The sequence below is a fragment of the Plectropomus leopardus genome, chromosome 15 (assembly GCF_008729295.1).
Source record: "Plectropomus leopardus isolate mb chromosome 15, YSFRI_Pleo_2.0, whole genome shotgun sequence".
In the NCBI taxonomy this organism is placed as follows: Eukaryota; Metazoa; Chordata; class Actinopteri; order Perciformes; family Serranidae; genus Plectropomus; species Plectropomus leopardus.
This window is the reverse complement of record NC_056477.1, coordinates 28,876,649-28,889,107: the sequence shown is the minus strand read 5'-3', so window position 1 is coordinate 28,889,107 and position 12,459 is coordinate 28,876,649. Positions and strand designations below refer to the sequence as shown.

Here is a 12,459-nt window from a genome sequence, read left to right as displayed (position 1 = left end):
TGCATATATTTGCATGTGGTCCTTGCATTGAATGTGGTTACAGTATTGACACAACTGGACTAAAAAACAGAGATTTATGATCCCTATTCATCATTCAGTCTGAGAAGAGGACAATATGACACCCGGCAAACCAGCCCAGAGAGAAGACGGGGCCCCATCAGGTGCTCAGCTTGTTACAGTAACACAAAGCCATCTATCAAAACCTGGACTTGCTGTCACAAAGCCTGCAAAAAGCAGCTCCTGTAATGAAGTGCTACATGACCATCAGATCAAGAAGAATGTATTACAGAGAACAGGCAGGGTGAGAAAACAGAGAGGAGAAGCATGAAGCAGCAGTAATAAAAAACAAATGAGAGAAAGAGAGAGAGAAAAATCTATATATTGTAGTCCCTGATGAACACCAGCTTGCCATTTGCACCTCTTGTTCCGACCGTTTAATTCATCACACACTTATACACACACGCTTCTTTTGTGTGTGTCATGTAGCCACTGCGCACTCTTCATTTTACAGCTGTTCAGTGCACAGTGGTATCTGTAAATTGAGGAGCATTAACACTGAGAAGGCCGTGTGTTTGTGTGAGTGGATAACCTTGACGTGCATCTATTATATTGTGCAGATGAAGGTCAGTTCATCAATGCTTAGCACAGTCACTTACAGCAAAGTGGAGAGGTTAATCTGCATACCTGATGCACCCCTGTTCATGCATTCACATATACACTTCACACAGATGCATTATTCTTCTCATTAAACACCACTGGCTTGATCTGATCTGACTCAAGTTTTTATAAAGTCGGTTGGAAAAATGTTAAAGCTGCATTGGTTAATATTTTGACAAAAAATCATTTGATGCTGGGTAATGTGAAAGGTGTTGTTCATTGAGAGAAAAATCAACAGAGAATTTGCTCCAAATCTGAGGTTCCCCTTAAGATCTACTGAGCATTTTAGAATCTTTTTTTTGTGTTTTGCTCTTTTTTGACAACACTGTCCACAACCTAACTTCTGTAGTTTTCAGGGAAAAAAACATTTGATAAACCCACTGTATAGTACCTAAATTAGGGGTCAACCAATATTGGTCTTTTAGGGTGGATACAACAGCCAATATTTGGAACTGATATGCATTTACAATACAAATGAAAACATTTGTCAAATTTTAGAATTTGGAATTTAACACCTCCAACACAAAACTTTGTTTAATGCATTTAGCAAATGTTTCATCAAAACTGAAACTTTCAACATCATATACAGTAAGTTCCCTGCAACTTTTTTTTATGAAGTTCAGTGAAAATTAAATTAAAAATTAATTAATTAAAATAGCTCTCTGAGGTTTTACGAAGCAAAGGTTCCTCCTGTGCCGGTACTTTTTTTGCATGTATTGCAGACTGCCTTCCCTGCTGTTAGTTGAGTTTGATACGCACACTTTTTCATTAATTAATTTTATCGGCGATCATTAAAATAAAATGCTGATACAGATAACCAGCAAAATGCCAAATATCGGCCCCAATGATCAGCCAGGCCGATAATCTGTCAACCCTAACCTAAATAGCACCAAACAGCAGACAGACAAAGTTAGCAATTAGCTAGTGACCATAGTTGAACATTAGTAGCCAAAGAGATAGATATTTTGTTGGAGGAGGAGCCCAAAACAGAGCTAACAGGAGAGTGACCTTCCTGACATTTCACCAGGGTGTAAAGTATATGACAATTTTTGTGTAAAAACAAGGTGTCTGTTTTGTTAGTTTGGTCTGCTGCCCCCAAATGGCCAAAAAATCTATGCAGATTTAACATTAGCTACAAAAAAATGATTGTTATGTCCTATTATTATGAGCCTGGCAATCAAACCTCTAAACTTTATAAGGAAAAATAGTGTATGTATGTATGTATGTATGTATGTATGTATGTATAAAAATTAGCAGAAACAATCTGGTAGGCTATAGTAAATAGCAGTACTTAATGTCTAGTCAGATTTGAAATCAGGTTTCATTCTTCTTCAGTAGTATGCTGGATAATATTTTTGTGTAGGCAAACCCAGAGACAAACATCGCCCTGGTTCCCTCAACAAAATTCCTATGAGATTTTTCCATTGGATATTGGATTGCGCCAAAAAATAAGCTCTGTGGCAAACAAAAGCTTTTGATACTTACACATTTTGTTTAGCAAGATCATTTTCACAAGATAACATCACTGTTTGGATTTTTGAGGCCAAAATGCAACTGCCAAAAGTAAAAAGCTACCCTTAAGCTATAAATGAACTACACTATGGTTGTACGACTTATCGTTGCCACCAAAACAAGCCAGTGAGGCTGTGTTTAGCTGTGTGGCAAACAAAAGTTTTTGATACTTAGACATTTGTTCAGCAAGATAAATTTCACAAATGAACAATACTTTCATGATTTTCGGAGTGTAAATGGAATTGCCAGAAGTTAATAGTACGTATAATAGTAACTTAATATTTTGAGTGGGGTATTTACTGATGTAGTTTATGCTGTAGAACAAAACTTGAAAGTCTCTTTTTTAGGCATCTAACCAAAAACCTTTAAAAAAAAAAAAAACAATCGAAATCAAGACAGGGGAACTTGGAAGGCTGAAATGCTAACTCATTTCCAGGTTTAAGGACTCATTCCTGCAAAACTCTTAAATACTTCAGATTGAATCTGATTTTTTTGCCAATTTTAGACTAATATGGGAACATCTGGCTTGTTTTGTTCAATGACTAGACAAGTCTACAGCCACGCTAGTAGCCCTGTGAGGCTACACTTTGCACAGTGGTGATTTGAGGTTAAGCATGCTAACATGCTCAGAATAACAATATCACCATGGTCCTATTGGTACAAGGGATAGCACAAAAACATTTTTTTCACTAAGCTGCATTAAGTTTGCTTGGGCAAACGCAGTAGGTAATTGTATTTGACTGGGAAACAATGACGCAGTTATGGGACGGTGAGGAAAAGCAGCAAATAAATAAGTCAACAAACAGGGGAACTGTGCTTGAGCAAATTCTGCAAACAGGCTTTTGAAGACTGATGATACAGAAGAGAGAGTGAGCAAGGGTAAAAAAAAAAAAGGGGGGGAGAAAAGCAAACTGGAGGTGCTTCATAGCTGGGGTGCTACAAAGGGCACAAGGGTTACAGCTACAGGGAGGTATACCTAAATGATAGCTGAGTGCCACCAAAATGGAGGTAGAGAGGGACAAGATGAGAGCAGAGCGACCGCTAGATGGAGGGGATGATTGAGACAGAGTGGGACAGAGGAGGGAGAAATGGATAGAAAAAAGGAGAGAGGGGTTGTTTGTGTCTGTGTCAGAGCGGGGGAGTGTTGCTCTCTATTCATGCGGGCTGACCCAGATGCAGCTGAATTAGACACAGTCCTGAGTCTGGAGGTGTGTGTGCATCAGGGCGTGTATGTTTGTGACAGTGTAGTGTAGGTGAGAGCTAAAGAGGAGGAAGAGAAAGAGTGACCGTGTCCAAAGCAGAGGTCTCTCTGGTTTTGGGGATCACAAACCCAAAAAGGTGCTACATATCAAGACTTTTACAAATTAATTAGCACACTGGTTTTAAGACTTTAATCAATACTTTTTGGTTCAAAGGCCTCCATAGCACAGCGTATCCAAAAATGCCAAAAATGGTGCTAAAAGCACAGTCAATTTTATGGTCTTCATTTCTAATCCTTTGCAAACACTTTTTTTAATTTAAACCATAATGTCGCTGATTTTAGACTGTGCATACAGAGCAACATTAGCAATCATTAAGAATCATGTTAACTATTTAGTTATTGACTATTTATACATTTTAGTCTGTATTATTGGCATGTTGCTTTATTTTTAACATTTTTATCTGTTTTTATACTTTGTGCTGTTATCCTTTTATTTATCTTTTATCTACTATTTACACTATTTATAGTATTCTATTTATTCATTTACTTGTTACAATATGGGGGGGTCTGGTTTTATTGTATAGAGCAGAGTCCTCATGAAATTAGTTTTGTAGGCGAATACTTAAGAAGTTCTTTAAGCTTTTCCATTAATTTTTTGATCTTCTGTTCTTGTTGCCAGTGGGCTGATTCTGACATTTCCCACTAATGGAAAAGCGCAGTGTATTCTGGCCATAGATGGAGCAGCAGAACGCCAGACACAGCAAATGTGACACCCAACCATTGATTAAGATGGTTCTAAAAGTTTGCACTCTCTCCCCTCTGCAGCAGCTGCTCCTCTTTTGCATTGTTCTAATCTGATTGGTTGTAATCACATCAACGGATCAATTATCCACCATGCAACTCAAACTCCACAAACTGCTGTTGAGGAAAAAAAAAAGATCTCATGAAGTGTTCCACCTTCATCGAATTCATAGACTGGTAGAAAGCTTTAAAACACAAAATGATATGAAGGACACACTCACAAGACGAAATAAAAACACAAAGCTTTACTGTTTGAGAAGTTAGGCTTCTTTTTGCTAAAGACTGGGTTTGTAGAAAATACTTTTATTTTTCAAAATAAGTTATTAAATTATTGAAATAAAATATTTTGAAATATCAATACTAAAACTCAGTTACACAAACACACACACATATAAACTCATTCCCATTGAAACAGTGCTCACATGGGTCCCCTGAAATATGAAAGCCACAGTGGCTTGGAAAATAGCACTATGGGGCAGTGAATCTGATGACTTTACTCTATATCAGGCCCTAAATAAGACAAGAATTAGCTAGGTAACGCACCCTGCGGTCCCTATGCCAGCGACAGTACTTCCTCTACCCTGTGTCATGGCAGCAACAGAAAGTTTACTGATCAATTCATGCAGCTTTAATGACTCCACAAGCACAACCCAGCTAAGGATTGTCTATGGAAACACTCAGAAACAGGGAAATGCAACTTTAAACTTCTCTAAATTGCAATGACTGGTCAAAAATATACACATTTTAAAAGTTGCTGATTTCACTATGAACAAAGGCAGGAGAACTTATCAACCTACTTATCATTTCCTGTTAACGCAAATATTCACTCATGGGACCTTGCAGCCATGAGCTGTACCTATCATATGCATTTCATATACAGTCAAGATCCTTTTTGCTCTTATCAAAGGCCTCGGATATATTTGGATAAAAATGTTTGGATTCAGTCACTGATCAGCCATCTCATCTTGTACACAATGGAACAAAATGTTCCTTGTGTGTACCTCCTCAGTTTTGTCTCTATTCTTTTTAACTAGCTAATTAATGAAGCTGTCAATCACACCTTCAAAGGCACCGCCCAGGGAGGAGCAGCAGCCCATTAGTGGGAAATGTCAGAATCTGCCCACTGGCAACAAGAACAGAAGATCAAAAAATTAATGGAAAAGGTTAAAGAACCTCTTAAGTATTCGCCTACAAAACTAATTTGTTGAAGATATTGAGTATCCAGTGATATAGCAATAATTTATTTTCATTTGATGGTGCTTTTATTTTGTTTCTTTCCCTATGAAATACTCTCATATACTCATGTTCTTCATTCTGTGGTCACTGTAAAAATACTTCAGACCCTGACAGAGTTTTGTATGGAGGATATTTTTGATCATAATTCAAATTAAAATGCCAAATGCAAAGTGCAAATGCAATAAGTATTTTTGTTTTTGTTTAAGCTTTTCCATTTCCCATTTTAAGCTTCATATTTAATGTTTCTCTTTTGTTTCCAGGCCATTTTCAGTTTCATCTTTACAATTTCAGATTTCAGTTTGAGCATTTCCACTGAAGCTTTTGCATCTTAAATTTCACTTTTGTATTGTCACTTTACATTTTCAAATTATCATTTCACATTTTAAATTTGCTTTTTCAATTCCCTTAATTCTTTTTTAAGTTTAATTATAGTCTTATTATCCCTAATAGTGATAATAATCTTTTTAATTGTATAAGCCTTCATTTTCTATTTGGACTTTTAATTTGAATTCTGACTAAAAATAGTTTTGCAGGGACTACGCAGAATTTGAACAGGGCTTATATGATATATTTTGTCACACTTCATGAAGAATTGCTAATATATTTCTATGGGATTAAATATCTTCTAATGTAGAATTCATTTCACCACCAAGGAGGTTATGTTTTGGTTTGTTTGGGGTTTTTTTGTCAGTGGGATTACAGAAAAAACACTTTCTCAATTTTCTGAAAATTTGGGGGAAGGGCACTCTGAATTGCCCAGTTGTTGAAATGTGCTATGCAAATATAAAGCTGTCTTGCTATGCCTAGCTTGCAGTGTTGGTGTATTATTGAGACAATGCTACCCAGCATGGAGCATTTGGCAGCTCTGTTCATGGTGATACAAATTGAGAGCCTTTCCAAAAAAGAGACCTGCAAGTGAATGTTCCTCTACAATTGCAGATATGTGGGATAAAGCCCTGGTATTTTTAAACAAACAGTGTTTCTGAAAGAATGTGTTTTGGTTATCATTTTATAAAAATTCTATTTTTCCATTTTTTTTTCTCTAGCTTGCTTTTTTTTTGGACTTTTCCCTGGAAGCATTTACTCAAGAGACATCCTGAAGATGTTTTTTTTTTTTTCCCTCTATTTCAGGCAAGTTATGCTGATGCAACTCATGAAAAGCTTTGCTCAAAACACTAAATGCCTCAAAGGTGAATCCATTATTAGTTTGTAAGAAAAGGCCTTTGTGCAGTTAATATTTCGAGAGAGAGAAAGTCTGACATTGACAGTGATCAGATAACTTGATCTCTCTCCATCCCGCCACCTCTGCCGCCCCTCGCTCCCTGACTCATTACTACCTTTACTCCCATCCTCACTTCATCCACCTCAACACGGACAAGCTCCCCGCCTCATCTTTCCTCTTCTTCCGCCTGCCTCCCCTTCTCATCCTCTCCATCTCACTTTTACCCCACTTCCCTCCGTCCGGTCTACTCCATCAGCATCCCCCTCCTCTGCCTCTTTCCATCACTGCCACCGCTGTCCTTGCTTGCTCCCACTTTTCCTCTTCACATCACCCCCCTCCTTCCACCTCCTTTTCCTCCACTCTTGTCTCTTTTCCTTTTTGTCTAATTTGGCTCGCTGAGTCCCGAGGCTTTGTCAGCGCAAAGTGCTCCGTCTGTGCTTCTCCCCTCCCGTCCTCTGCTAGCGTGCGAAGAGTAGGGGACCCACCTACAAGAGCTTTTATATTATGTAATGAGATCATCTGCAGACTAATACTGTATAGCAGATATACCAAGCAGCCATTAGTCTTCTCTATAGCATGACCATTTGTCTGGCTGGTGCGCACATCTTTTAGGCTAGTCACAGATGGAGGATGGAGGGACTTTGGCTCAAGCAGCAAAGCTCAATGGTATTAAAACTACCAGATGACAGTAACAGCAACATGTGTTTGCTCATATGGGTAATCCCCCGTCCTATAGTGCTTTTGTCCTCAGTCTGGCTTTTACCTTGTGTTCTCAGGAGGTGAGATGCGGATGGATGCGCTTAGAGGGATAGCGGTGGGAAAAAAAAGGACAGATGGAGGACAAGGAGATATAACAAGAGGTGTGTGTGTCCACGTGTCAGTCCGCAGGGCGATGCAGGCGAGCAAAGATGAGGGAATACACACACCTTAACACGTGTGTGTGGAAGACCTTGAAAGCTTCAGCCCGGCCCGAGGGCAATTATTACCGACATGAGAAGAGGGCCCTGTCCCCCATGTGGGAATTCGTGTGAATACGCTGTCAGTTAGCACCAAATCACAACACATTTCTCAATAAGGAGAGGTCACCATTGATGGCATCGTAGAGTTTGGTGCTGAAATTATGAATCAGTTATAGAGCTAAGGGGTTAGACCTGGTCAGCTTTTACTCACATGGTTGTTAATGTTTTTTTAATTATCATCATGACAAAAGTCACACATTCTCTGAATCCAATATCAGCAATGTGAGGATTTACTGCTGCTTTTCTTTGTTTTTATGTTACTGTAACTTTAGGTTTTTGACTTGGAAAAACAAGCAATCCCAAAAACAAAGTAAACCTACATTTAAAGCTCATTTGGAATGAGACTGAATGCTTTCAATGACAAGAAAGTGCACATTTACCTTGAAAACGGACGTGTATTTTGAGAAGACACGATGCATGTCATGAGCTTAACTTGACATGCCGTCCCTGAGCATCCAAAACTGACGATGGAGGGGTACCAAGAGTATCAAGGTGTGACGTGTACAGCCGCTAACCCATCACCTGTATTTGCCGAGTGTTGCATACAGAAAGCTAATTAAATTGAATCTGATGAGAAAACCGTGAGTTCAGTTAATTTAGTCTGCAAAATATCATAAAATTGTAAAAAAAAAAAAAAAAAAAAAAAGACCATCATAATTAATTTTTCAGAGTGGCATCTTATAATAAAAATAACAACAAACCCTTAGTTTCAGGAGACATAACTACAGGTCCATTGACAATAGATTAAATAATTGCCAATATCATTAGCCATCATGTTGCAATCATAAATTCTTGCCCCCGGTGCCTCATTTATCTGAGGAAACATAACTCATGCATGATGCTACTATCCAACACTATCGCACAAAAAGAGGCATGTTTCCAACAATGTGAAGAGTTACTAACTGGCAGAACCTTTTTAATCAACCTTCACAATAATGGTTGTTGTTAACTGTGTCATTTGTTTGATTTAAAATTGTGTAAATACACAAAATTCAAAGCTCAAACCCAAATTCAAAAATAGTTGTAATTGTTGTGCAATCAACTCATTGCTTAATTAATAATTATTCCCGTACTGCACTGTTTCTTGTATTTCATAGAAGCTGCCTTGGGTGTGTGTATATGTTTAGTTTTTCATTGGTCATTTTGAGCTGAAATAAAGACAACAGATGCACATTACGAAGCTTGAGTGCTGAGCTGAGAACATACAATCAACTGTATTAAAACATTTAAAATCAGGTGCCAAGACCAGAAAAACGTGCCACTCATGATCATTTTTTGCATTGGAGACATCTGGCATTCTCTGTAGCCCCCCAAAACAGAAGCTTCAGCACAGAAAAGTCAGTGAGTCGGCCAGTTGCTAATAAAAATGAACAATAAGCACTTAATGTTGAAAGGCATACCATATGTTATATCCCTCTGGCCGAGTTCATTTTAGGATAACCAAACTCAAACATCTTGAGATAATCAATAAGGGGAAGAGTTTGGAATGGTGGACGAGGAGATGCTGGTCCCCCGGTGTGTTCTTTACACAGCTGCAGCAGTTGTTTTGTTTACATCCTGATGACATCACATGGCTGTGTGGTTCAGGGTGTCTATGGCTATTAGAAATTCACTGCTTTTCTAATACTTTCAAGGTCATCTAAACAAATTTTCATGATTTTCTCACTTAAGCATTGCAGATAAAAAAAATAACAAGAAACTGGTTAAAATGGATAACTTAAATAATAATAAATGGAAAGATCTTGTGAATCAAATATACGAAATGAAGAAGACTACTATGAGAATTAGAAACCAAATAATACATATATTTAATGATAGATGGGAGAAATGCATTAAATATGTAACACAAAGAATGTCTTTTATTCTATTTTTCTCACTGCTAACTATTACTCTATTTATCAACCTATGACTGTTGAATGATTTGTGAACTGTGAATGATTTATGAGCTCTCCTGAGTGGTTTATTATTATGCATATCCATTCATTTATTTTCTTTGTCTTATATATGTGTTAACCATTTTTGTATATTTGGTTTGTTCATTCAACTTAAAAAATGTTCATAAAAAAACTTAAAAAACATTGCAGATAAATATAAAGGTAAGAAGAATATGGTCTGCAGCAGAGGTAGGTTTTATGCAGGAATAAGACCACTGGAGTGAGGAAAGTTACTCACATTTTGCAAACAGGTAAGTGGAAGTATAAAGTAAAGACAGTTTTAGGTTCAATGTTAAGTAACATAACACAAATTTGTTACATCAGACGTGGGCTTCCATGCAGAAGAGCTCCACTTATTTTGACAAAAACCAATTAAAAAATAGATGAATTAAAATTTTGGCAAGCTTTTGTATTTGAGTGTAATCAGTGAATTTCCAGCTCAGCTCCTACAATAAGTCTAAAATACACTGTGGAAATGAAATTGTTACATTCAGACTGTTAAGTGCAAAAAATGCTCCATTGAAACCCATTCAAACTGACATGTTGATCTCACAACCATCAAAACATAAAAACATGCATTGTATTATTTCTGGGTGTCATTCTGAGCTTTTGCCTGGAATTTGTCAATTTTACTATTTTTCACCTGATATTGTCATTTTTACCATATTTGACATATGGAGAAAATACACGCTATTTCCACTAAGTGTACTGTCACAATCAATGTTGCTGTTAATCACTGACATATCCCAGGCTGTCATCTTCAAAAAAAGAAATAATACGTTGCTTATAGTAAACTGAAAATAATTAATTTTGGGGAGTTCTTTTTTCATCTAAAAACATAGTGGCATCATGTCAAAAATCTGGCATTTAAAGGATATAAATTAGTGAAAATTTGATATTTATGATTAGGACTAATGCTATTTTAAATATTAACTCAATGAAAGTAGAAAATAATAGTAATGTATAATATTTTTTAAAGCTTGATTTTTGAAAAGCGCATTTTGTGTGCAGAGTGATAGAAGTGTGTGTTATATAAAAGCGGGCCCTGAGATTTAATGACTGTTAAGGCCTGATATTTACAAAATTCAAGACATTTTAAGAATTTTTAAAAGACCTATAAACATGCTGTGTTTTGGGCAGGGAGCGGGGAATACTCGATAACATTAACTGGGCTGCTGACTTGACCATTAACAAGACCTACTTGGCAAAACACACCAAAACATTGGCTGAGCTCAGAGGTGCTAATCATACAAAGCTGTTCCAAACTCTGGAGCTTGTGTACACTATTTAAACGTTACAACTGACACCACTGATTACATGAATACTGATGATCCAGTCAATATGAAAATCCCTGCTCACGGCCATAAACTTGCACAGTTAAAATTAGATTTCCAGTAAAAAAGAAAAAAATTCTGCCTTTAAGCTTGTCATTGAGACAATGTCACCTGAATAAACTACCAGGTATCTACACCCAATTCCAACCTCACATCAAGCTCATCAGTTGTCTTATCTATTGCCGAAAACAGTCTAAAAAGTGGATTTTCTCTGTGAAGTAATTCAACAGAGCAGCACAGTCACTGCTATCATTTCCAGGGGATTATTAGTTACAGATGTTGTACTACAGGAAGGCATGTTGTTGTTTCCATCTTTACAGTGATTGTAAATGTGCGTGCCAGTACATGAAAAACTGTATACTAGCAAAAATTCAATCTTGGGATCTATAATGTGTTATATCTTTGACAGCCTGATCAGTGATGAGTTCTTTCAGTAACTATTGGAACTCAGTTGCATTTTTATGTCTTTTTTATTGCTTGTAGACTGTGTTTTTTAGTCTATATTGGTTTTTCAGCACATGGACTAATACTTTAAATACCATATGTTACTGTATTTAATTTCCAATTTCAATTGCATTTCATGTCTTTTTTTATTGCTTGTAGATTGTGTTTTTTATTCTGTATTGGTTTTTCTGCACTAGGACTACTTTTTTAAATACCATATTTTAGCCTACAGCACAATTTCAGCAGACACATTTTTTGTATATATTCCTGTCTAACATTCACCACAGTATAGTCTTTGGGATTATCTTGTTATTTTAGTTATTTAAAATGCAACAAAAAAACACACAGAACTGTTAAGACACATAAATAGCCTACCCATGATAGCAGGACAACACAGCATGTTTCTCTAACCGTCGTTTTGCCTCCAAACTGCCTGTTGTTCCTGCTTACCACAAACTCCACATGAACCTTGTCTTCTTCACAAATTCAACATGTATTCATGTGTGTGTGCTGACAGTAAAAAACACTGAGACGTTCACACAGCCCCTCACCTGCTTTCTGAGCTGCCGACTTGAGCCCCACGACGAGCCCCAGCAGTACCCCCGCGAAGCACATCTGGATGGCGAACAACTCCTTTCGCTTTCTCCGCTTAGCTTTGCTCCTCCGTCGGTTCAGCAGCATCACTCCTCCTCCGGCGGCCGCCGTCTCCGGCATCCCTTCAACCACCACGCGGGCCATGGCGCTCTTCTCTCGGCGAGCGTTCCGGCGGAACCCCCGGTGGTGGTGCAAAGGTACGAGAAACTGAGGCGAACAGGAAGAGACAGAGAGATGTGCTGTGTGGGCACTCAACTTACTCGACGGGAGAAGATATGACTGGCTCGTCGGTGGGCTTGTAAAGTTAGCCGGAGGATGAAAGCTATATCTTCCGGTCTCAAATTTCAAAAATAAAAAAAACCCTGAATTGTAAAATATAATAAATTTTTACACATTTAAATTCTCAAACTTGAAGATACACTAAATATTTTAGAAATGTTACAGCAAAAGCCCGTCTAAAAAAAACATAGTGTGAGCTCATAAAACAGTATCCTACTACTAACGA

The 12,459-nt window shown here is 37.5% G+C and overlaps 1 protein-coding gene across 1 annotated transcript in view; it reads right to left on the bottom strand.

Annotated features, from left to right (window-relative positions):
* The window catches only part of slc24a3 (solute carrier family 24 member 3), a 106,335-nt gene extending 94,237 nt beyond the window's left edge, over positions 1-12,098 (bottom strand). Inside the window, 1 exon segment of the mRNA XM_042502174.1 lies at positions 11,912-12,098. Within this exon segment, the coding sequence (XP_042358108.1) occupies positions 11,912-12,098 (187 nt within the window).
* Between the last annotated feature and the right edge of the window lie 361 nt (positions 12,099-12,459).